Source organism: Lampetra fluviatilis, chromosome 5 (assembly GCF_964198595.1).
Source record: "Lampetra fluviatilis chromosome 5, kcLamFluv1.1, whole genome shotgun sequence".
NCBI classification, from domain to species: Eukaryota; Metazoa; Chordata; class Hyperoartia; order Petromyzontiformes; family Petromyzontidae; genus Lampetra; species Lampetra fluviatilis.
The window spans coordinates 14555556-14583216 of NC_136279.1; the positions used below are offsets into that span (position 1 = coordinate 14555556).

The 27661-nt window shown below is 42.9% G+C and overlaps 1 protein-coding gene across 1 annotated transcript; it reads left to right on the forward strand.

The window, feature by feature from the left end:
- Positions 1–397: 397 nt before the first annotated feature.
- Positions 398–27138, forward strand: LOC144932257 (macrophage colony-stimulating factor 1 receptor 1-like). The gene is made up of 20 exons (XM_078856199.1): positions 398–506; positions 1273–1391; positions 2582–2717; positions 4138–4274; positions 5174–5336; positions 8533–8695; positions 10712–10827; positions 12799–12916; positions 13307–13485; positions 14244–14374; positions 15724–15853; positions 17866–17973; positions 19225–19335; positions 21109–21253; positions 21936–21994; positions 23120–23247; positions 24057–24179; positions 24746–24857; positions 25899–25998; positions 26959–27138. Exons 1-20 carry the CDS (start codon positions 398–400, stop codon positions 27044–27046), a joined length of 2475 nt encoding a protein of 824 aa, XP_078712325.1. The 3' UTR covers positions 27047–27138.
- The last annotated feature ends 523 nt before the right edge of the window (positions 27139–27661 follow it).

Genomic DNA, 27661 nt, shown 5'->3' on the forward strand with positions numbered 1-27661 from the left:
GGATAATTGTGTTGGGGGAGGTAAAGGAGAAATTAGGGACTGAGGGGAGGGGACATGGGCACAGAAGGTCAAAGGCAGTTAGGGTGATTGGCAGAGGTGGGACAAAGTCATTGTTATGCAAGTCCAAGTCGAGTCGCAAGTCATCAAATTCATGACTCGAGTCTGACTCGAGTCCAAGTCACATGACTCGAGTCCACATCTCATAGGTGGGACAAAGTCATTGTTATGCAAGTCCAAGTCGAGTCGCAAGTCATCAAATTCATGACTCGAGTCTGACTCGAGTCCAAGTCACATGACTCGAGTCCACACCTCTGGTGATTGGGTGGAAGAGGGATATGCGGGGAGGGGCTGAAAGGCAGGATATGTTTAGGACGACAAAGGGGGAAGCATACCACTTATGGTCCATTCCAGTGAAGCAAGAATTCCAGATGAACGCTGCATTTTGGCCATTATGAATCCTGTGCTGGTGATCTGGCTCGTTCTGGCCGTGGCACTGGCTGCTATGGGTGAGTAGCTCTAAAGGCTGTCTGTTTTGTGTTGTTGTTGTTGTTTACTGATGTGTGGGTTTAGTCAAGGTAACTGAATTGTGAAGACTACAGCATTACACAATATATGCTTTTGTAAATATACACATGTATACGCAATGCACAGTAGCGTGCATAGCTATTCAAACTCAGATTTCGCTGTTTGTTGCTGGCTACTTTGTGTATTGGGCATTGGTTCCTGAGCTCAGCAACTGTTAATAAAAACACCCAAGATACCGTTGCATATACTTTACGTAAATGGGTGAAAGATTATCCCATCATGTCCTTGGTATCAATAAAATATAGACTAAACCATAGAAACGTGGAATTCCTACCATTGGCTTGGGAATGTAAACATGAGATGAACATTTATGAAGCACCCCTGTATATTGATTATATCATTGCTTTGCAGTGTACTTTACTGCCTAGCGCTGTATTCTGTTTTCATAATTGCCCAAGAAAGCTTCACCGAGTTTCATGACGTTTAAAGGAGGTTCCGAATATCTTGTTTGCCGCAGGGACTCATTATAATTGCTATAATCAGACTAAAGGGACCAGAGTGCAGTTCTCCAGGAACCGATGCACGTTTTTGCGTAATGCATAAGGGCACAGTCATTGCTTTTGTACGCATTTTTGCGTTTGATTTGCAGCTACATAATTGCTATGTAGATTCCAACTTAAAATATTTAGCTTAAACGGGTTGTTGATCTTGTTGTTAACGAGTGCATCCTTCCCCAACGCACCACAGAGGGCAGAATTACTGCGAATTCTCAACGACTGCTGAAACCAGAAGCAACCGACGTCAAATTACCGTGTCTCATCGTCGGTGGCTCCACTGGTCTGAGATTGGAGAAGCGTGACGAATTGGTGAGACAGTAAGCGTGCCTGCGTGTCTGTCGAGGCTCATGAATGATGCCAGTGGGTATATCGTAACTCCCACCACCAGAATCAGTGCAAAGCATGCAGGATGAATCAACGTTCATTTGTCTAGTTACACGGGGGGTCGGCTATCTACGGCCAGAGGTCGCAAACGGGTTTTGATTCCTTACCCGTACCCGGCCGCACCAGGGTCGCAAATGAGTACCCGTACCCGGCCGGGTACGGGTACTCGTTTGCAGTTTTGGGGCTATGTTTTCATTGGAGGTCACTTAGTTGGGCATCATCTTTAGTAACCACCCCTCCTCTTTGGGCCCAAACCCCTCCTCCTTAGGCTCCACCGCCTCTTATTTACGCCACATACTCTTACTTTTCACGTCCCACTCCTTACTCTAGACAGGGGCTTGAACGTGTTCTGGGTGTATTTCTACAGGCAGTGCTGCTTTTTTTCCCCCACGAGACATGGCAACTCGAAATTAAACGATGTTTTATTTTAGCAGGTAAGGCCCACTGAGCTATACAGCTCTTTGTCAGAAGCGACCTGGTCACAAATGATAGCTCAACGAAGGAGCTTATCACGTGGAAAGATATAACATCCAAATACTCTAAACTTATGTTTCTAAACGTGTAGGGGAAAAAACCAGAGGAATTGGAGAAAAGCCTACGCGACTACGGGGAGAACATGTAAACTCCAAATATGCAGGCGTCAGGGGTTGAGCTAAAGACAAGTTGATTTGAGTGAGGCAGCTTGAGTGTGTAACGGTGGCGGTTGTGGATGTGGGTGAGAGTGCGCAGAAATGGTAGTGGTGGGTAGGGTGGCTTTACGACGGCCAAAACCCCTCTTGGAGCAATATACCAGAGAGACGATAATGTTACATTGTATTATTGCGAGGTCAAAAAAAACCATGAGAGGCAAGACAATCCATGCATCATACGGAGCAGTGGTACAATTTCGTGAACTGCACTACAACCTAGACATCTGGTTACCCTTATATCTTAACTATACCCGTCGCCCAGGTTAACTCAGTCATGAGTTGCTGCTGTGTGTAGACATCATCACTGGGGATGAATACACAGGCAGCCAGCCATGGGTCTGGCGAGAACATGGACCCCTTCATTCACTAGACTTGCTCGCAACTCACTGCATAGAGGATTTTTGTTTCTGTGCGTGTATGCAGCAGAGCTACATTCCAACGGACAGCGATGGTTTTACGCTCCGTAATGTAACGCCAAACGACAGTGGCTGGTATGTCTGCAAGGCAGAATTTGGTGGGAGAACAAACACCTCTAAGCCAATTCGACTGGACATCTACAGAGGTGAGATGCGATCAACAATAAGATGAAGTGTCTCTCAGCCTCTGTGGCCTCCCAATGGCAGTGTTAGAGCTCTGAACCAGAACTGTAAAGATGCTGGGTTCGTGTCTGACCATTGAGAGCATCTCTCTCAGGGCCTCACAACGGCCCAATCGGGGAACTGAGCAAAAACTACGACAATATCATCAGCCATGAGCAGTCCACTGCTGAATGTAGATCTCACTAAGCCATGACTATATTTCATTATCCTGAAAGTAACAATCCACGTGGCACCTGCGCTTATATAGTTTCTCCCTCTCCCTGGTTGGGCACATTTCCTCCCTTGGCTGTCACTCCATCATTATGCCATCAGCCCTTCTAGCGACATGTTTTGCCCAGGCCCACATTTTAACATTAAAAAGCATGTCCTCACCATGCGTATATTTTTTAATCCATGTACTTCCCTTTGTCTGATTTCATAGCCCCCTCCATCCTTTCAGCGTCTCCTTAACTATGTAGGTATCGCTGGTGCACTTCTCTTGGTTCTGCTCGTACCCTCTAAATTCCCCTTCTACATTTCCATACAAAGACTATCTTCTCCTCTGTGCTATGGTGTCCATCATCAGCCTCCCGACGTTATAGCTCCTCTTTCTAGGTAATAGCATTTCCAGTTTAAATGTAAACCATCACTTCAAGGCCAACACCAAGTTCTATATCACCATTGCATCTACACAACTTCATTGTCTACTCTCCCACCTTAACTTGACACGGTCTCATCTTGGATTGGTTTTAACTTCCTCTCTATTAATGTTGCCAAAACTGTAATATTTGTAATCAGCAAAGAGTCTAAACTGGGTAACGACTACAGATTACACCGAAGTTAAAGTTTTTAATATTGGTGATCCTTCATGGGACCTCCTTTGCCAGTACCAAAATATGAGAAAAGGTTTTCCCCTTTTTTCTGGCAACAAAACAGGTGTTAAGATGTTAAAACACCAAACTGAAACCTTTTACAAGGAATCATGTCTGCATTAACCACAATACTTGTGGTCGGAATGAAAAAAATACTCTGATAATATATGCATTGCCTTTGAAACGAATTGGTCCACACCTGAGACAGCTTTCAAATACAATTTACATACTGTCAGAGCATGTTTTTTCGTTTGCATTTTCAGTATATGTGGTTAATGCAGACATGATTCCTTGCAAAGGTTTCAGTTTGGTGTTTTAACATCTTAACACTACTGTTTTATTGCCAGAAAGGGGAAACCCCTATTATATCATAATTTAATACTGTCAAAGAAGGTCAATGCATTGCCAGGGGCATCGTCACGCAAGTTCATCTTAACACCTGTTTTGTTGCCAGAAATAAAAGGGGAAAACCTATTCTCATTGGTGATCCTGTGGTTGGTGATGTTGATGGTGGTGTTTGTTGTATGTCCAGTGCCTCGCCATGCTCCAAAGGTCTTCGTGAAACTCAACTCTCCTTTCCGCTTGGTTGGGGAGCCCTTCTGGGCTGAGTGCATTGGCCGCAATGTAGACATGAAATTTAATGTCGAATGGAACATTTCAAACTCTGCGGTAAGAGTTTTTTTCATATATATTGTTTAAAAAATGTTAAGTTTGGAATTTCGCAAAATATTTAACATTTGTTCTGCGGACATCATGTCATAATTAGGAAGCTCCATCACGATGCTTAGGAAGCTGCTTTAATCACAGACGGCTGAAAACCTGAATTCAAACACAGGCTCTCAGTGATTCATTGCTGTGACCCTAAACTACCCAGCCACTTTTATTTTGGATTTTTTTAAATAGCCAAAGATACGAGTCCCACAATAGTATCAGGATTATAGCACCAAGGCAAAGAGATGAAACTACATGTGGCAACATTTCACGTTGTCGTGTCAGAGAATGGCCTCAAGTGGTTGGCCTGAAGAATTACATAGAACTTAATTAATCTACTATCCATTATACAAGTTTATCACGATATACAATTAAACTAAATTATACATACCTAATGCATTTTTTAAAGTAAATTGTAATGAATTTCAAAAAGTTTCAGAAGGTGGCTTTGTGGCTCAGGGGTAAGTTCAATGAGTCGTCAATGCTAACTGGGTATGAATCTGGGTTTGTGGGTTTAGCTTGCCCAATAAAATCGGCACAAATAGACAAAGCAAAATTGTCTATGACTTAATATTACTAAATTTCAGTCCGGAGAATTTAACGAATATTGGTTTGACTGTTTCCATAGAAGGGCATGTTGGAAGTGTGCCCTCATATGGGAGGTGTATATAAATAAAAAATATTTTTTTATTGGAAGGCATTTCAGTAGTATTTCTGCAATATCTGCTTCCGCAGGCCATTCTAAAATACACATTTTGATGCACTGCTTTGCAAGAGTTCTGAATGAATACATTTCATGACGTTACCCCAAAAACACAATTGTAATTTGAGAAAATGTGTTTTGTGTGTGTGTGCAGCTCTTTGTCCACACCTATTCTTCCGATGTCGATACAACGGACGCCATCAAGACGCTGCGTGTCTCGGCTGCGCAAACTGAGCTGAGACAGGCTGGCAATTTCACCTGCATCGCATCAAGCCACTTGGGCAAGGCCCAGTTTGGAGCAACGCTCACAGTCCTGGGTAATGCCCAGTGCCAGTCATGGCCAATGCACCAAATGGCAATCCCAAGGGAACGGTTGCTCGACGAGCTTGTGATGGTCACATCTGAGCACTGAGCTCAGCACCACCGTTTTTCTAATTGGGGCAACAATGTAAGATTGAAGCAGGTTCCTATGTGCATCCAGAGTAGTGGTATCCAATTGATGATCCAGCACTCACTGATTCCTTCCATTCATAAACTCACTAATCGTCAAACGCCCCCTCCTCATTGTTCTATCGCTACCACGAAGACCAGTGGGGTGGGGGGGTAATGTATCAACATACACAATGTATGTGCACCACGTATGCGCATTATGCCTGTACATGATGTATATACGTTCTGACGTTTTTGGGTGAGAAAAATCGGCTGCTCACAGTTAATCGCCGTCGACGTATGAATAGGCATGCAGTTAAACAGAATATTCTTTGATAATACGCTTTCAAGCAATTATAATACGCTTATGGAAGCGTATTATAATGTACACGTGCATGCATAATGTGCATCCGTTATGTACATACATTGCCTATGTTGCGTAACTGTTAATAACCCAATGCATTAACCCCCCCCCACCCCCCCGGTCTTCGCACCTGATTGGCTTACAAGTGACGACACCCTCGATTTAAGACCGAATCAGGAGAATTTCTCCACAACTCTGGCTGTCGCCTGATGAGGCTGGTTGTAATTATTCTAATTGTAAATGTTCGTGGGTTTACTCTCCAACACACCGGTGTGCTGAACTAGTAACAAATTGGTATGTTTTGTTTACGTGACAAACCTTACTAACTGGCTGTGTCTTGTGGTGGTGGTGGGTTTAACGACACATTTATATTTACGAGATCTAACCGAAAAAAACCCCTCTTATGGATATGGGTCGCGAAAGCCGACGTGTTAAACATACTTTTCCTTTATTGTCCCGTCTTAATGATCTAATGACGTAGTATGCTGCAGGATCAGTGTCGCAGGGATTGCTTTCATGAGGTCCCTCGTTGTCTTCGAGATGGCCCCCGAGGAGGACTCAGAGGACAGAGGTCCCCCTCGTTCGGCCTCGCTCCCGATCCTTTGTCTTGGCCCGTACTCAGACCATTCTGATCCTGGGAGTCTCGGTCAATGTCATGCTGTTTGGCCACATAGTCGCTGACTTAGCTCACGCACTTGCAGTGGAGTAGCTAGGCTTGGCCTCGCCGGCAATTTCTTCTTCTTGGAGTGACTGACTCCTTGAACGTGAGTGCAGTCCTTCAGCAACTGTAGCAGCATTTCCCGTGTTTGCTCGGTTTAACGGCTCAGCTGGCGAGTGGTTGCAGCCATTGGCTGGAGAACTCGTTTTCAGAACGACCACCACGCGGTTCTGCTCCAGCGTGGTGGTTGTTTCTCCTCTCTCCCTCTCACGCGCCTCATCCTCTAACGTCTCTTCTCCCGCTCACGTGCCTGACCCTCACCTTTCACCAAATGTCCCATTTGTAGTTCCAGCATTGGCGTGGTTAACCCACGCCCCCTGCAGGATTTATATTATGTATCCAGACAGTCATCGACTTACGATCATCGACTTACGAACACCCTGGCATACAAACCAGCTTCCATGAAATAAATATGTATTTAACAGATTGACATAAAACGCGAACTCGCACTTCCACAGCGATCCTCTACGAGATTGTAATGAGTCAGCCTCGCGCTGGGAGTGAGTGTCTGTGTGTGTGTGGGGAGCGGTGGTGGAGCGGTTAGCGTGCTGCGCTACGAACCTGGTGACCCAAGTTCGATTTCCGCTGACGGCCAACACCCAGTAACGATTATCTGAACTGGACCTAGGAATCACCCTAGGTCGACTGAGCCTCAAATGAGTACCTGGTGTGGTGCGTCAATTTCACCAATGGGGAGACAAAGGCGGCCGGGCGTGGTGCTGCCCACCCACCCCTTCATGTGCCGTGCCGGCCTTCATTTGTGCTCGCAAACAGCACTTGCCCCTACAGTTTGTTAAGGCTATATGGGGGATCTTTGTCTTGTGTGTGTGAAAGTGTGTGTGCGTATGTGTGTGTGGGGGAGCGGTAGTACAATAGTTAGCACACTCTGCTACGAACTTGGCGACCCGAGTTTGATTCAAGACCAACACCATTTACCATTATCTGAATGGATCCTGGGCCTCCCCTTGGTCGACTCAGCCTCAAATGAGTATTTTATGCGGTGTGTAAACATCGCCACTGGGGAGACAAAGGCGGCCGGGCTTGTTGCTGCCCACCCACCCCTTCGTGTTCCGTGCCGGCCTTCATAGGTGCACGCTAACAGCACTTGCCCCAACAGTCTGTTAAGGCTACGCGGGGGATCTTTGTCGTCAGTGTGTGCCCCGTGTGTGTCTGTCTTCATGTCTTTTATATAATACTGTATACAGTTATTATAGTGTTACATGCAAATCTACAATGTTTCTTCTTATTTATTAGTTTTAAAATGCTTCCCTTTTTTGTTGATCCGTAACATATTTCATAACACTGACCGCATGGGCATTTAAATTCAATAAATTGTTCTTACGACCCGTTTGACTTAAGAACGGGTCTCTTGAAGATAATTGTGTTCGTAAGTCGAGGACGGTGGTTATAGGCTCGCTCCGTCACCACACTGACACGCTTGTCTCATCTGTACTGTGTTCAACCACCACATTGCCAGTCAAAACACCTATTTTACATTGTAATCAATGCACATTTGTTTTGTTACGAAATACCACGTTAATGTGTTACTGTCAGTCATATTATAAGTGTACCAATTCAAACCAAAGCCCCTCCCCAGGCAATTTTATTATTACTCTTTGGTTCTTTCGGTAAAGTCACGGGGGTAGAGAAAATAACATGAAACAAAACACGACGTTTCCGGCGCAACACAAGCGTCCGTCATCAGGCTGGGACAACAACAGCGAAAACAATTGCTGAAGTATTTTCTCTACCTACGTGACTTTACCGAAATAACCAAAGAGTATGGATCCTTGCAGTCACGAAAACTTCAAGTCTAGAATATTTTTTTTATTAGTTAATAAATGACAATTTTGGTGACCCAGGTTCTTCTCACAAATGAACCAATCCTTGTCTCTTGAATTCTCACCTGGTTCAACAAACTTAACTTAACACTTGAAACGTATTAAACTTACTGCACACGTGAGCGGGATGCTGCTGCTGTGGCCTCTGGTGGCGTTTTCAGAGAAAGGCTTTCTGAGACTGTCGCAATTGGGTCAAGACCACAAGACGGAGGTGGCGCCTGGAGAGGACGTCTCTCTGGCGGTGCAGATGGACGCGTACCCCACTCCCACGTCCTGTGCTTGGAGGCACATGAATCGGACACTGAGCGAGGATTGCGGGGACGGGTAACCTAACCACGACTGCCACACCTGTCTGCGTCGCCCCCATGTGACTTGCATTAGAATCATCTACATCAGCGCTACAACCTTTGCATTAATCTTCATCAACATGTTGGCGATGACAATGATGGTGGTAGTGATGATTATAGCACTGGTGATGATGGTGATAACGATGATTGTGAAAATGGTGGTAATGGTGGTGACTGGCAGAGCCAGACTGAACCCCCCTCTCGGGGTTCCTCCAGGAACAGGAGACTACTGCGATTAACCACGTGGAATGTTCGGATTCTCATTGCGGATTAGAGGCTGCCACTCCTCTGTTGGGAGATGGATTGGTACCGCCTGGATTTCTGTATAATACAGGAGGTCCTTTTGACCGGTTCTGGCTCCAGCCCAAGCAGCTTCTGTTTGGCTGGATAGAGGGGGCTAAACGGGTACGACACGAGCTGGAGAAAAGATGGACTAATGCGGTATGGAAGGATGTGGAGCTGAGTGGACTTGCCGAAGACTGGTACTAGCGGTATCAATATCAGTCTCATGGAGGAGGCTCGTAAAGGATGCTACTGGTCAGTTTGAGGCAGTCGCCCTCCAACAACAACGAAGGGCAAAGGAGCGATGCTCAAAATTAGAAGAACGCCAGATGGATAAAATGCAGCAAGTTGGCACAGTAGGGGGCACAGGGGGTTCATCTGCCAGTCATCTCAGTCATTCAACCCATGGCACCTGGGTCTGTCCCGTGACCTGTCAACGAGCCATCTACACTTCACGTGGCCTCAGTGCACCTGGTCTGACCTGGTCTGGCACAGGCGCCCTGCCCTGGTGATGTCACCGCCACTTAGTGGCGAATGGCGGGTGTTTTTGTTGATGGTGGTGATTGTGATCATGGTAGTAATGATGATTGTGAAAGCAATGTTTATCGTGGTAATGGTAATGGTTTGGGTTGTGATGGTGATATTTAAGGCTGTTCCCGGTGAATATGGTAATGTGATTTTAATGGCAGTGTAATTACGGTGTATGGTAGTGAATAGGAAAGGAGCGAATCCGAATCTGGATTCCGATCCATTTGCTTTCGTCCAATGCTTTTTCACAGTCTATGAAGGCTTGGCACAATGTTATTTGAAAATCTTTGGTAATTTCCAGAATCTGATTAATAGTTTCCGGTTGATGGGAGAGAAACATTTCCTAAACCCTGCTTGCCAACGGAGTGTATTTTCAACGACATTTTTGTTATTATCTGCCAATGATCTTCGTGAACAATGTGTACATGTGCAATAAGAGCCTAATAGGCCTGCAGTTCTAGTCAGGTGTATCATTCTTGTTGAATAGAATAATAATTGATGCATGATTTAATTATTGTGATCTTTCATTAATGTTTAAACATTTAATAAATGTCTGCTAATTTAGTCCAGGTCCACAGTTTTGCTATTTAGTTCAGGAGCTGTTCGCTTTACAACTGTGTTTCCAAACAATTTCGAACAATTGAACAGCTGTACTAATATTGCATGAAGGATGTATCAAAATACATATTACATGGGGAGTCAGATAAGATATTTTCTTAAAATTGTATTGGAAAAATAAAGGCATAAATGTGAATGGAGAAAACATTCCCATGATTATAGCACATGATGTTAGCGATGATGATGATGATGGTAGTCATCTTCTTGGTTCTTTCGGTAAAGTCACGTAGAAGGGAAGTAATAAAATAATAAAAAATAAAACATATTAAAATCATTCTCACGACGTTTCGGCCACAACGCAAGCAGCCGTCCTCAGGTGAAGACCAGGTCTGTCGGGGAGACAGCGTCTGAATGTCACCTGAGGACGGCTGCTTGCGTTGTGGCCGAAACGTCGTGAGAATTATTTTATTATGTTTTATTTTTATTATTTTATTACTTCCCTTCTACGTGACTTTACCGAAAGAACCAAGAAGATGAATCCCTGCAGTCACAAAAGCTTTAAATCGATGATGGTAGTGTCGATGAGGATGCTGATGTTCATCATGATTCTTATGATTACACACAGGCGCTTGGTGTCTCTGCTGGTGCGGGACGTCAGAGGGGCCCAGTCTGGAATCTACTCGTTCTATGCCAGTCACCGCTACGAGCACGCCAACATCTCCTTCCCAATACTTGTCACCGGTAATACCAGTGGCCATTACCACCACCATGAACATCAACACCAATATTGTCAGGAGAACAGACATCATCGTGACTACCTACACTATTCTCTTTGCTATCATTATCACCACCATCTTGGTCATCGTAACCATTATTTTCATCGTAATTTTAATCTCATAGCAACACCATTAGAAAAAAAACGAATTTCAATTACCACAGTTGTCACATCATCAGAATATCATTGACATATACTGTACCGTGCAACATCATCATCACTAGCACCACCATCACAATCAATGTCAGCTCAGCAAGTCCAGGTTTAATGCCCATGCTTGACTTTATTTCTTCTGTTAAGTGTCTGCATATCATGTTTTTTTTATTTACACTGGCTTACCCAGAAAAGTCTCACCGAATCTCGTGACAAATTTTCAGGAAGACCCTGCCAATTGTTCCCAGTAGGGGGGGCGCAATGATTGTTATGTCGATTCCAGTTGCGTAATCTGAAAATATTCTTTGAAAAGTTCCTACACCGAAGCCTCCTCAATGTGCATGCCCTCCTATTTGTCTAGCATCTTGAAATGTAGTTGCATTCAGATACATTATCTAATTTTCGTCCATCTGAGTGAGACACTCAGAGATAACTTTAGGGATCAAAACACAGCCGTCACTGCTGTGAGATGCTGGGTTTAAGTTTGGGTTTCAGCTGCCTGTGATTAAGCCAGGTTCTCAAGTGTAATTAGTGTTTGTTCCAACCCTGGTCACCAAAAAGTTAACCAAACCCCTATGATGAAAAAAAAAATTCGGCTTTGCCCTTTCCAGCTGGAATACAGATATTAAGATGCTCAAACACCAAATAGACAATCTTAATTTAGGAGCTTTCGTGACTGCAGGAATTATTCTTTGGTTTTTTTTCGGTTAAGTCACGTCTAAAAATAAAATAATAAATTAAAATAACATATTACGACGTTTCGATTGCAACACAAGCAATCATCATCAGGTATAAAAGAAATAGCAACAAAAATCTAACTAGAAAACTATTTAAGGGACCGTCACAGAAACGACCCCTCTCTTTGTGCCGATTTGTGTCCTCTCTCTGTGTGCCGTTGTGATGTCTGTCTGCTTGTATGTCTGTCTATAGTTTTCTAGTTAGATTTTTGTTGCTATTTCTTTTATACCTGATGATGATTGCTTGTGTTGCAATCGAAACGTCGTAATATGTTATTTTAATTTATTATTTTATTTTTAGACGTGACTTAACCGAAAAGAACCAAATAGACACCCATCACAAGGCAAGTCTGCATTAAGCACACATGCTCGTGGTAAAACATGCCAACATGGTTTGATAATGTACGCGTTGTTCTTGACACTGAAACAACACCATCATATTTTGTTTCTCACTTTGGCCAAAGTTGTGGGAATATTTTGTTTACTTAACTGCGATGAATATGTCTCTATAGCAGAGTATGGAAAAACAACCCCCGCAGTGTGTGCAGAGAAAAATGTCGCTTGACTGGATCTTTCAAATAGTTGTGGGATATCTGTTTGTGTGTGCCATTCTCTAAATACAGAATAATGCATTGTTCTGCATGAGTTGTGGATGGAAAATTCATCTCATGGTAATAGGAAACAATATTTAACTTAGGAATTCAGTTGATGCGGGCTGAGTGCTCAGACCCAATTTCTCAAGGCAGCAATGTTGCTGTTTATGTGGCTGTCTGCGTTGTGTTTGTGTCATGAATTTTAAAAGCAGTGAGCAGCAGTGCAGTGGAATGTATACTGCCTCACGGTCTCAGAGAACCAAGTTCACGTCCTCGCCCTGATACACAAAGCCGGTAGAAACCGGTACTTGAACCTTGCCTGAGCATCCCTTAGGTCAGCTCAGCCTCAAATGAGTACTCTGTATGATGTGTGCCATATAAGCACCAAGCAAAAGGCACCTGGATATGGTGGTTTATTTCACTAAAGGAGAGTGTTTTTTGGTGTCTGTGACAGAGCGTCCTCGTGATGTGAGTCTCAAGGTGGTCGGGGAGAACACTGCCGAGTGTACGGCATGGGGTCATCCACTCCCCAACATCTCCTGGGTCATCTGTGAGGGCCTGCATAATAATGGGTGGGTCCATAAACAACACCATGATTAATAACAATGTCATCATCACCTCCACAACATCAACTGGATCATATATGATAGGGGTCGCCAACCTGTAACAGACCAAGGGCCAAAAAGTACCGATGAGTTCTGCAAAGAGCCAAGTGTTTTCGGTACAACACGGGAGACATTCATTATTGTTTGCTACTGTGATAGTATGGCCCCTTCAATAGAGCCGTATGTGGTGGATTAAAGAGCCGCACGCAGCTCGGGATACACCAGTTGGCCACCGGTAATCTATGATGATTGCCCTAAAATTGTCCTATGTGTATTATGGTTTTCGTGCGAAACAGGGGGGAAGTTGAGTTGTTTATTCAGTGTGTGTGTGTGCGTGAATGCACACGTGGTGTGCAGGTGTTCAGGCAGAACCGGTCCCTCTCCACTGGAAGCAGATGTGAGGCACGAGCGTGCAGGCCTCACCGTGGCTCGTTCGCAAGTGACTCTACCTTCTTTGTCGGGCAACCTTACACTTATGTGCCACGCGCACAACCAGCTGGGCGAGGCCAACGCGTCGCTACCCGTGGCTCTGCATGGTACGGAGTCGTGACACTGGTGATGATTATAGGCGCTCAACAATACAGTTTAAGAGCGTGAGGCGTGCGTCAAGTTACGCGAATATGAATTGCACAAATGGAAAGTAAAAACTCTGGTCACCCAGAACAGACCATGGGACATTTAACAACTCGATGCCTAACTCACAAATGTTAAGGAGGCATCATTATAGCGATGCACTCCGCTGATGCAATCATCTGGCTCAACCATCTGAATGTAAAATTCTAGTTGTTGCTTTACATCAATATCAGCCGTACAAAATTTGATTCATATAATTGGTTCAGATAACCCCTCTACAAGCCAATGGCACTGCTTCATTCACCACAGTGCCTCAGTGGTGTAAGTTGTTTTCTTTTGCTTATTGTCATTTTGGTGACTCTTGCAAATGAGACTGTGGTGGGCTGTTGAGTTCACACTTGGTTAAACAAAATCTAATTCTGAGTAGGAGTGACTCACAATCAGAAGGTTGCGAGTTCTAATCCCGGTTGGGGTTGTTGAAATGAGTATCACTTTGTGGCAATCCCCCTTGTCCTTCTGTTTCATCTGAACCCACACACTCTTACCATATGGACTCCATCCCCTTGTCCTCGATATTTTCCGTTACCACCACTGTCTGGGCCCGTGTGTTCCCCTGGAGTTTCCCTTCTCTATGGTTCTCTAGTCCCATCCTTTTTGAACCCTCCCTGTGCCCCACCCTCTATGCCATGGATTACCCTGTCGATGCCCTTCTCTCGATCAGTGGGGAGATTTCAGGGAGTTGTGGCACCAGCTGCGGCAGGAATGCGCTCAGTGCTGGAGTTGTCGATCGCCTCGGGCCTAGCTGTGGTGCTGCTGGTCGCGTCTGCTCTGATCGCCTTCAAATACAGACAGGTGGACATGTATATATGTGCATACATATATGAGCACGCATGGCTATACATCGTCATAATTAATAGCCACAATAAATTAATCCCTCATGTTCTTGTGAGGCCATGATCCATTTTTTTTCCTGCACATCAGCTAAGCTCATCAATCCATCACTGTGGTGGTTGTCTCCCAAGTGTGTTCGCTGTGTTAGTTGATATTCCACTGCCGCTATTTATATGCCCTGTTCAAGGCCCATGAATTTAAGTCAATGTCTCGAATTTGCTTTTGATTTCCGAACCACGTGATCCTTTGTATATCTCTCTAGATAATTCCCAGAATGTATCTCTCCACACTTTGCACACTTTTCAGTTGTGCAAAGAAGCATGGATATGGTCCTTAATGTTAGAAAATATTTTACAAAGCCAATTAGCCTAATATACAGGTGCATCCACACACACACTTACATATAATCACATAAACACACATACCCCATATGCACTCTTAAGTGTGCACGTAAATATTTTCAAAACCAATATCTCTAATTGCTTTCAGAGATCAGGTTTTGGGATCAAAGTTTAAACTGAAACCAGACTTTGGTGCTGAGTGCAAATATCTATCTTATAACTCAGCCTAAACATATTTCAGTTTTGCTGCTTCAACAAACATCCTCGTTGCTTTGCGAGCTAGTTGAGCATGACCTTTCTCTTGTTCCTCTTTACCCTGAGCCCAATGTGCAGTATTTTGTCCAGTTCTTCTAACATTTGCTGTCGGTCCTTTCCCTTTATGATGATTCCATCGATAGCAAAAGTTAGATGGTGAATGTTTTCCCCATTAAAATGCATCTTTTGTTTCTTCAATTTCGACTTTGGAAGAAACATTGTCTAATGTCACTGTGAATCAATTGACGAAGAGAATGTTACCTTGCATGTCTCCCTGTTTCACAGTTTGTCATAACTGGCTGTTAGCAGTTATTTTCGACTCTCTGATTTAACATTAACAGGTTCACACTAACAAAGCCGCCGTTTACATTGCCATGCTAATCTCTTACGTTGACACACTTTAACATCACTAGCCCCGCCCACTGCGTTTATGACCCTTGGGCTACACCCATTTAAAACCTTTAAAATAGCCTGCCTCAGCAGCTTTCCCCCCTCTAGTTTCACCTGATGACGATTGCTTGTGTTGCGATCAAAACGTCGTGATATTTTTATTATTTTGTATTCACTTTATTTCCATTTTTATTATTGTATTATTTTATTGTTCCATCTACGTGACTTTACCGAAAGACCCAAAGAATATAAATGCAGGAAAAGTGATCTTGTCTTCTACCGCCTGAGAAATGCTGGTTGTGAAAATTGCGCGATATTTTCCAGCGGCCGAGATACGAGATCCGCTGGAAGATTGTGGATGGGAGTACGGAAGGAAATCCTTACACCTTTCTGGACCCAGCCCAGCTGTCGTACGACCCCCGCTGGGAGCTTCCCAGAGATGCGCTCCAGTTTGGTGTGTGCCAGCGTACCACGTGACATACCCACGATGGCTAAGAAGTTCTTTTTCAGGGGGGGTGGGGGGTAAAAGGATATAGAAATATGAAATATTTAAATCCGAAAATGTAAGTGAACAAGTCGAAAAAGAAAATCCACCACAACAGCAGCAGCATCTTACAACTGTAGTGACGCAGATTGGAGACATTAATACTTGGAGGCACTTCTTTATTAACCAAGCACCATCGGGATATATACACACCCTACATGGGTGCACACTATTATAATTAAGACCGTCTATTGTCGGCGGCACTACTTAGTAAGAACAGTTGGTAGCCTGTCTGAATAACAGCACCGCGGGATGGTGAAGACGGAGACGACAACGAGATGGTGACGACAATGATCTTGAACAGCACGACGGGGATTTCACTTCCCGCAACAGCCCCGTTATCCCGCTCAGGGTCCCCTCTTATACTCCCAGCGTGGCCTTGCTCCGCCCCGGCCACGCCCCCCTTCTGGAACCTACTAGTGGGTTCCCAGGGATTCCCGATGGGCCCCTTCTGTGACCTTTCCCCTAGATGTTCCCCTCTCGTATATATCGTGGCCTGCTGACGTGTACTGCCGTACACCGCAGTTACCCTTTTCCGCCAGCAGCCAGCACTATACCACTACACAACTTTGAGGCGGCCGTTAAGAGAATATTGAACGGTGAATAAATATACTCGATGGGCAACATGCGAGCAGCTATGAAACCTGTAGCACCTTAAAGCTTAATACGGCTGTGAGAAAAACATTAAGGTGGTTGAGTAGACTGTTAAAACATTTGTCTTGAACTGACTGGGTTATTGGCTGCAATGGAGCACGTCAAGGTCAGCATATATACAGTCACAAAAATGGTCATCAGCTTTTTGTGGGAAACGTGTGTTGTAATGTTGTTACTTCTGCAATGTTTTTCTTGGACAAATTAATAAGTTAATTGGACAGTTCATTTTTCATTACGGTGAGTGGATGGGTGGGTTGCCAGGGAAAAAAAACTGTTTATATAGGGGGGTAGTTCAGTGACCATACCAGGGCCACCCCTAGGTTGATGATGATGTACTTGAGTACCGAGTTATTGCTATTTACTGTTGGTTGTATTATGCGTTCTTGGTAAATGGAGCGTGATACGAATCAGCGCTCTAGGAGATCATTATAACATGGTTCCAATGGAAATGCGTACCAAGAGCGCTATCTACCTATGGCCGATATGAGAGCTTCACTGGGGTAGTTATGTACTCACCAGTGCATTCGGTGAGAGCCTGTGTAAGATGACCCACCATCTGCCGTAAAACAAACGTTTCGTGGGAAGCTATATATACCAACGGGCTTAATCGACCCATGGTTCTGCAATTAATCTATCTAGTGATTAACTCTCGATGAATAAATACTCGAACTTAGCTGTCGGATCGATTATGAGCAGAGTCAATACAAAAGACACCTCGATTCAGGTTCCACAAGACCATATATGGGCAAAGACACACCCACTACAGGGAACACCACGCCTACTTCCTGCCATATATGCTGTAGCCACACAGGACAAAGGGAGTTATTAGGAAGCCGCGTTATAAGAGACAATCCTATAAAAGTAATGTCTGTATAAATTAGTATTGCACATTATAATATCTTTTATTGATGAGCATTTATAAGTTGAACAATAACGATTAGGAGTAGGAAGCTTTCATGCCATTCCTAATACAAATTATATTCTAATTATAATTTAGCACCTCATGTTAACTTATATACAAATGTTAAATTCAGGCTAAAGGAGAGACCACACCTGTAAAAACAAGGGTAGAAAAAAAAAACAAGTTGTATACTCACATACCTGATGATTAAGATGAAATGAAAGCAAATCTTGTGGAATCGGCTTGTGAACCTGAATGATTGACCATTCACGGAATGACAAAGGAGGAGGGGATAATCTTTACATTCCTATTGATATTAGTGACACGTTACTTCCTAATGCTGTCTGGTGATGTCTGTCATGAGTAGGTGTGACCCTGGGCTCGGGAGCATTTGGCCAGGTCGTAGAGGCCCACATTCACTGCCTGGAAGCGTCGGACGAGCAGCCCGTGAAGGTGGCCGTCAAGATGCTGAAAGGTGCCCTTGACAACTCCGACTAGCACGGTTGGCTACGTGCGGTGCGAAGGAAGTTCAACATGCATGCATACATACGACATTGGCCTTCCTGTCACAGCGGCTGGACGGATGTTTGTCCTCTCAATGTGGAAGATGTTCAGCATTCATTATAATTGGCTCTATACGCTCATGATAATTATTATAATTAGTATTATCGTGTATGTAAGAATCAATTATTTTCAATTTGTATGTATGTCCTGTATGCGATGGGTTCACGTGACCCCTAATGCGACTAGAGGCCACTGCGTTCATCACAATGGGGGGGGGGGGGGGACAGTAAATTATTTAATCCAATCTCAACTACGAATTATTGTAGTTCATGATCTGTTGAAGGGGAGGAGAGAATTATTCAAGCCCCAGTCAGCAACTAACGACGCATACATACATGTATTGCTAATTATAAGCAAAGTAAATGTTAGTGTGAGATTTAGGCTAATGGAGTGAACACAATGGTACAAATTAATACAGAAAATATCAGAAACAATAAAATAAGAATATATTCTTGAATCTTATAGTGATTTGTTAGTCGTGACGATGTATTACATTTCTGGGGAGTGAATTGTTCAATGCGAACAAGATGGGTTGTGCGTTGGTTTGAGCAGTGGGTGGTGTGAGATTGATCATCAATGGTGGGGGGGGACAAAGGAGGCGATTGATCGGAGTGGAAGGGAGTAGCCCTGCTGTGACGATGTTCCCTGGTGGTAGGAGACCAGCAAATCTCCACCAAACCTTGCTTTGACTGACACATTTGCAAGCGCCATGTGCACACCAGACGAGATACTCATATCCACCATTTCGTTTCCCAAACTGCCACTGAGACTCTCATCTATGCCTTCATCGCAACCCGACTCAACAATTGCAACTCTCTCCCCCGTCGCCTAAACAAATCCCCCCCCCCTACAAACTGGATGATCCAAGATGCCACGACCGGACCTCTCACTCACACCTATAAACAAGACAACTTCATCCCAATACCTAAATCTCTCCACTGTCTTCCAATCAAATCCCAGTTCAATTTCACCATTTAAAATATCCTCCATGGACCTTTTCCTGCCTGCCTCTCCCCGTCATCTCACAATGTCTCAAGCAGGTTACACAATCATTAAAGGTTTATTTGCTTATTGAAACATCCTCTTACAATGAACATTCTATTGGCATATATCACAAAAGTACAAGCGTACAAAACAAGTCACATACTACGTGTGCTGGCAGCCACAGCACATTCCTCAGAGACGGAGGCCCTGGTGTGCGAACTGAAGATCATGAGCCACCTGGGATATCACCTCAACGTCGTCAACCTCATCGGCGCGTGTACCATCGGAGGTGAGAACATGTGATTTTAAAATGTGCCTCTCTCCTGCATGCCATTGAGAATAATCGCCAAATGTTTCACAGCTATCTGCATGAAATCATTACAATGTGTGTAAACTATATTCCTCTATTGCAATATAGCTGGGCATCATTTTCCAGTAAATAACATTGTCTAATATATCACATTTCGTATTTTAAGCCATTGACAGAGTGGAGGCTAAGCAAAACATTTGTGACAGATCACCGAGAATCTCCAGCCCTCGGGAGCTCAATCACACTGCAGGAAATTGACAATTTAAAGTCAGAGTGTCTCCCTAAGTGCTACACCACCGATGGGGTGGCACTAATCTCGATTGCCATCTTAATCGAGTGGTGCAATAATAGCAGCGTATTTTATTTTGATACTCAGCAAAACCTCACTGAGGCACAAGACATTTTAAAGATTGATTTGGATGTGGGTGTGGAGGAATGTTGCAGTGGGTAAATGCATTGTACCTTGAAACCAGTGACCTGAGTTAGATTCCCAGCCATCACTAACATTGGTGAGTGATATCTGTGAACCGATCCTGGGCGCCACCTTCATCAACCCCCACTGACCAGCATGGTGAATTATGGATAAAATCACCTCTATGACTGACACAGCAGAGGGGAAGTCTTCATCCAGAACTGGATCAACAAAGGACCTGTAAATTGCATTGCAGTAAAACGTCTTCAAGCAGAACACCAAATAAGCCAGGATTCAGGGACCTATGGACAGGTTACCTTGAAAAAAAGAAATGTGCATCTTCTAAAAAATTCTCAACACGAACAAGAATAACGCTCGTGTGCCAACTAAGCTGGTGCATGTGGTCTCGGATGCAGCGTTTTGCATCAATCAGTTTGCATGCATCCGCATATCACGCGACGTCACAGTGGCTCTTTTGGACAGTAAATAAGTCAAATAATGTAAATGTTCTTTAAAAAAAATACGTACAACTAAAATCAAATGTGTTTAATTCAGTTAGAAAAGTGATGTTAAAAAATAAGAGCGTAAGGTCGCATCACCAGACCATGTGGTCGACTGGCAAATCGTTTGACCTGTGCCTTTGGATACCTTGGCTATCCACATGCTCTGGTTGTGCTCATACTTATTTAAATAAGTTTTACGTTTACCTCCTGGCAGACAATGGCTACATTAACACATTCCAATGTATTAGATCCAGGTACAACCTCCCAAATTATCAGTTCTATAAGTATCTCCAGATTCAAGACGTGATCACCAGAGCCAGAGAAAGAGATCTGCTAGCACCCCCACGTGCAATTATAAAATGGCTCCGGTCAGATAAAGCGAGATACAAACTATCTGAGGCATACCAGTTTCTGCTGTTAGGGACGATTAGTGGACGACTTCAGACCCTTGATTTTCAAAAAGTCCGAAGTAATCGTATTAGTCGTGCGGTGAGGCACTTAACAGGTGGGCCAGAGAAATCTACCATCTCCCAACCAATATGAAAAAAATACTGCAGTCGACTTTCATTGCATGTATGTATGTTGAACTTCTCCCGCACTGTACGTAGCCAACCGTGCTAATTGGAGGTGCTAATCATTGACCATTTAAAGAAAACGGTGCCGGATAAAGTTTTGTCGACTTATGTGATATACTCATTAAGGAACGAATAATAATATTGCCCTTCGTCCAGAAAATCTTCGACGAGTCTTGAGAATTTTCAGGCACATGCTACATTGGCCATTTCCTCTAATGGTAGCAGACTCTTTCCAGAATTGCTGTGACCTTATCTCCTACAGGGCCAGTTTTCATCGTCACAGAATACTGCCCCCATGGGGACCTCCTGAACTTTCTTCGCCGCAAGCGGGCAAGTTTTTCTATCCACAACGGCGAAGACACTGACAAGGACGAGCCCTACAAGAACATCAAGTCTATCACCAATGGGTAAAACAAAATAAAATAAAAACATGTTACATATGAGAACACATTTTTAGAGATATGTTGCAGTTTGGTGTTTTGTGTTTATGAATATCCCCTGTAAATATATCTGGAACACAGGCCAGTTTGTAAGGCAACGGTGCTCTATGTCTTTAGAACCCGATTTCAAATCCCCACCGCCAGGACCAATACATTATTGTTATCGTCACTATCTCTATGATCTGCATGATAAATAAGCATAGTTTAGAGAGGTTGCACCATGTGAGGAGACTGATAGTGGTGAAGAATTGCACAAATTCCATGCATGGTGTCTCGTATAACTTCAACTATTTATTTCGCTTAAATTACGATGTTAGTTGTGTTTAAGATAACATGTAAATGCATAATAGGCGGGCTGCGAGAAGGCCTCCGTCTTCACCATGATTTGCAAAAATTATAAATAACCGACTCTAATATGAAATGCCCGTTACGTAAGAATAATTTTAAATCGAGTTATGCATTGTTCCATGCCCAGCTTGACAGGAGAAACCCCTGCACGACATAATCAATCTCAAGGGACACTCACCTGGTTGAAGAAACAGACTAGTATCTACACATCCCAGGCTTCTCTTTTTGAAGAAACAGTCACTAATATCGAGCATTAATGTGGTTAAATAAAAGTTTCGATTGCTGTTTGGATTTTCTGCAGGAGCACAAAAGAGAGTGAATATTTGTCGGCTCGTGATCTGCCCAGGGCATTGGCTCAAGGTGAGTGCAACGCAAAAAGCTTCCCAGCCAATCACAGCCCAGGTGGCAGATTTAAAAACAACTTTAGAAATTTTGCTAAATTGAGAAACGAGCACAATACTGGTGGTAAGCGAGCTCTGCAAAGGCAGGGAGCATTGATGGCCTGCAGAGAATGATAAGTGATCAACATCATGAACGGTGGAGATTGGCCGTTGTTTGTCAATGCAAATCGAGATAATGTACAGGAGGTTAAGGACTGCAGACTCAGTAGTTATCAGATGTAAATAGGTCAACATCCAGGTCAGAGCATCCTTAAGTGGTTGAACAGGTAACAAGTGGAGCTGTTAATAAAGGGAATGGGTGAGGTGGCTGGATGGGAAAGGTATCAAAGTGTTAACCCAGCACCACTGAGATGCTCCGTTTATATCTGAATTTCTCAAGTTCAGTGAGAAAATGGTCTTGGCCTGGTTACCAATGACTGCACACCAAAAAAACATGACACTACATTTTGTGTATTACAGCTCTGAGACTTCAAATAATTGGTGTAATTAATGTGAAATGGGCATTGTTTTTGCATGCCATGTAAAGATGTGCCTCCAGTGTGAATGGAGAGGTCTTTTGAATTGATTTCAGAAGTAGTTACGTGACAAAATCTCCTTGGTGTGTTCTCTAACAGGGTGATGCACTGCTAACTGTAGAGCCTCAAATGTAACTTTGTCCGTGTCATGTCAATTTTAATATAACTGGGAAAGAAATATTTAAAAATGAAAGTGGATGGGTGACCTTTTAAGCAATGAAAGTTGTGAAAGAAGGCAACATGACGTTTGGTGAATCTAATCTCTATCAGCAACACAGGCCCGAACATTGTAACTGATCAATTGTATAATTGAACAACTGTGGGTTATAATCAGGTGTTAATACAAAAGTAGGTGATCAGTTCCCGAGAGCTGAGTCACCTGGAGGTGTAAAGCTGTGGCAGGTCGTCAAGGAAACTCAGTTTTGAAAGGCGATGTGAAGACTTGCAAGTAATAAGGGTAGGTCGACAGACGAGGAAGAATATAACAGGTTTCAGAAAACTGTACTGAACCATGGAATTATCCTTTGTGAGAGTTACGTGTGAGTTGCGTGCTGCGGGTGTTTCAACAGATAGCCTTATTGGTGGCGATGGCGGTGATGGTGATGACATTGAAGAGGATCGTTCCCTTGAGCTCAGAGATCTCAAGAGCTTTGCTCACCAAGTTTCACTGGGAATGGCCTTCCTCGCCTCAAGACACGTACGTTAATGCGTCGTTGTCTGCCCATCTTACTGTCAGTCCATAATAGAGGTTTTTGGGTTAGATCGTGTAAATATGTAAATGTGTCGTTAAAACCGGCCACCACCCGACACAGCCAACTAGTAAGGGTTGTCACGTAACAGAACATGCCAATTCGTCACTAGTACAGCACGTCGGTGTGTTGGAGAGCCAAGCCACAACAATCCACAAATGTTCCTTCAGTAAATAATACTGTCATTGGTTTTTTGGCTGATAATTATAAATACATAATCAAATTACAACAAATGGCCACAATGGTTAGCACAGTGAGACCTTCCTGAAAACACTATCTCTTCTCCATCATCTTCATCATCAGCAGTAGTCACGATGGTATCTGCAACATCGTCAATGTTCTAATCTTCAACAAATGCCATTATCATTGTACACCTCATCACTATTTTCATTAGCACAATTAGCATCACAAACGTCAAAGCAATATTCATTCTTTATCACTGTAATCATCATTTATCCTTACTATTATCGTCTTCTTCAATAATTGTAATTTTCCTCCTTTGTCTGCATATTCACTTTCATCTTCTCTTCATGTACATGAACCAGTATTTCTCTAATAATGCGTTTTATAAAAAAAAAATATCTTTCTAATAATGTTTTACTTCTCTGGTAATGTTCTCCAGTAATTCGCCCTCATAACGATCCCTCTAACAATGCCTTAAAATGACATATATAATAGATGTCATTTCGAGATAATGACCCTTCTTCATAGCACATAGAGAGTGATCATGTTGCTGTTCGGTTTCATGTATCTCCAGTGTGTGCACAGGGACCTGGCTGCCCGTAATGTCCTGGTGTCGACAGCTCACGTCGTCAAAATCTGCGACTTTGGTCTTGCACGTGACATCACTTGCGACGACAACTACATCACCCGAGGAAATGTGCGCTCACGCAACCAATGATCAAAACCATCTGTGTGGTTCTGCCTCTCCACATTCTGTTTGCGTCTCTCCCGTTGTCTCCTTGTGCCCCCGTGTTCCTTGCCCACTTCATACTGATGCTAGTTATATACTCATCATAAAAAAACCCGATGCATTAAGTTATGATTTTCTGTATCTGATTTTATATTCTGAGTCATGAAATGTCATAAACAGTGCAAACATTTTATCCACAAATTTAGGCGAGCCAAATATTTGTATTAGCACATTTCTAAATCAGATGTTAAAATGTAATACATTACAATGAAAAACCGTCGATTAAAACAACTTTTTTAGGCAGTTTAAAAATCAACATAAGTTCTAACATTTTATGGGCCAACATTTTAGTTGAGCCAAATTAAAAAAATATTGGTTTTAAGATTTGTATAGTTCTAAGCATAGACTCGCCTATATTTTAAGATGCTTCTCTCTTCTAAATTACCATTACAATTGACATCACTCACAATTGGCACTCTATGTACTAGATATGTATGCATGTGTATTTGTTCCCGTGTGTCCCTGTGTCTCAGACCCGCTTACCTGTGAAGTGGATGGCCCCAGAGAGCATCTTCCACAGTCTCTACACCTTCCAGAGTGATGTGTGGTCATATGGCGTTCTGTTGTGGGAGATCTTCTCTCTTGGTGAGCTACAGGGCAGGGGGGAGGCAATAAGCAAGACTAAATGCATTGATAATTTGTTTTTTACCCTTCTATCTGCCAACAAAAATGACACCTTTTTTACAAGGAGTCATGTTTACATAGACCACAATAACTGCAGTCATAATGCAAACAAAAAACATAACTCTGATAATGTGCACTGTCCTTGAAGTTTTTTTTTGTTTGCATTATGACTGCAGGTATTGTGGTCTATGTAAACATGACTCCTCGTAAAAAAAGGTGTCATTTTTGTTGCCAGATAGAAGGGTAAAAAACCAATTATCATATTTTTTACTGGCAAATGAGGTTCCAATGGACTAAATACATTGTTTCAGATGTTAAGACTCATTGAGTTAAACAGTTCTTTTACAAAGACGGCCAGCCAAAGACCCATTAGCAGTGGCGGCAGTTATAGGACTATGCAGGGTGGGAAGTTCAAGGACATTGCACTGTTGGAATATGCAAATTAACATGAGCAAAGACATATTTACACAAGTGAAAGACAGGTGCGTAAAGTTAGCTTTTCATAAATGTTGCGACTGTATGCCCTATTCCCTGTAAAAAAATATTAGTTTTGTAGTGGTTAAGAGGGAGGATCCCACTTCCAATAATCAAAGTTCTTCACAGAATTAATTTATGCAACATTCAGTGTATTGGCAGTAATATCACATCCATTCATCACCTTGAAAAGTAAAATCCATCTCATGTTGCGACAGATACTCAGATCTCACCATCATCTGAACTCACACACTGCATGTTCCCAGCCTACAGCCTTAATCACTGTATTCAGCTCAAAGGTTGAGTTTTTGTATTCATAATATCGCGTTTCTGTGTCACGTACCCCTGATCTTGAGATCTCTGGCACTGGTTTATGATCTTCTGTCAGTCTCTCTCCCTTCGTCCACTAACTTGTGATTACTGCTTACCAAATATATATAATCACCAACTGTACAAAATCACCCAATGCTCTTCCCCAACCTCATTACTGCTACTGCCATTGGTATACGTGTTTTTGTTGTTGTGCAGGTGAAAATCCTTACCCAGACATAGCTGTGGATTGGAAATTCTACAGGATGATTCGTGATGGATACCGCATGGATGCTCCCGAGTTCGCCCCATGCAATGTGTGAGTTAATCCCACATCTTTCACTCTGAAAATCAAGTAAACTGTGGTACTTTCCCGAGTATAACGTTATTGCATTCTACATATGTTGCATAACATCCTGTGTTAAGTCAAACAAATTCTCCAACACGATTTCGACTTAATTCAACATCAATTGTCGTCATTGAAATTGCTCCTAAATCCCCAAAAACCGAAGATCTTGCTACTTTCTTTAAACCAATTTTAAGTTTAATTCCATTCACCTATTATGGATATCAGAAACAACATAATTTGAACAAAAGGAGTGCTTCAAATACTTGGGTTTACTGATTGCTTAAAAACTTGCATTCAAACCCCATTTTGATCACATCTAAAAGTAATAAAATAAAAACTAAGTTTTTTTTTTATACAGAAACAAACATTGCTGATTGTGCCTGCAAATTTTCGAACCCATTGTTCTACCACTTTTTGACAACTGTGCCACTTCTTACAGATCAGCTACTAATGAAACACGAAACAGACAAAAACTGCTTTATCATTTTACTCGTCGATTTGCAGTGGATGTACAATACAGGACCCACCATTGTGACCTATACTTGAAATCCAATCTCATTACTTACTGCAAGAAGAAATCTACATTGGGCCCTGTTCATCGATAAAATCCTAATCCCCAAATCTGCGCTTTACCTAGCTAATTCATTCACCCCATTGTCAAACCCAAGAAACTACAATATTGTTTTTTTGTCCGAGTCAACTTTTGTTTTGAGATGTTTTATTCATTGAATTTTTATTTATTTTAATGCATTTGTCTTCTATTCCTCCTGTAATGCAGTTGTTTTTGCTGTGATTTATATTTGCTTAATTTTTTTTGCAAAAGTGACCTGGGTCAACAAAATTACAAAAGCAATAATGTCAAAACAAAGTACAACAAAGCATGACTGTGACTAAATGAGGGATCTTTAATTTTGTTTTATGTTCTGGCAGCTACCAAGTGATGCTGGACTGCTGGAGTGGTGACCATGAAAATAGACCCATGTTTAATCAGCTCGCACAGCTCATGAGCGAGCTGTAGTCAAGTCCAAGATGCTTCAGGCATGAAGTCACACTGTGTCTATCGCCTCTCTGTGAAGTGTATTCATGAGCACTTAACCATAGCCCTTTCGCTCCCGGCCTTGTAAACGTCTACCCCTTATGCCCCCCCAACCCCCCCACCCCCCCGTTAACACGCACGTGCTTACGCTTTTAAGGCATTGTAGGGCTTATATTCCCAAAATGTAGTGGTTCTTGAATATTGTTTACTTCAGTATGTAATGATTGGATTTTATTTTAGTGTTTGATGTTCAAGACCAGTCCCTGGTCTCCAAGCTGGCGCCAGGACATTTTCTCAGGTCTTGTCCCTTTAATGCTTTTTTTAACCAGGAAAACCTCACTGAGTCTCATGCTTATTTTTCAGTAGGCTCCTGCAACATTCTCGCACTAGTGTGGTGGTTATTGGTTTGTAGATTCCAATTGAGTAATTGTTAATCTTTGGGAAATTTGGATCGTCGTACCTGCACAAAATGAATTTTTGTGTGCAAATTATGTCAGAGGATCTTACAAATCCATTGTGAAGCAGATAGTGTGTTTGTTCATGGTTAATACACCTCAGGGACGTGCGGTCAGGGGAGGCAGGGGAGGCAGAGCCTCA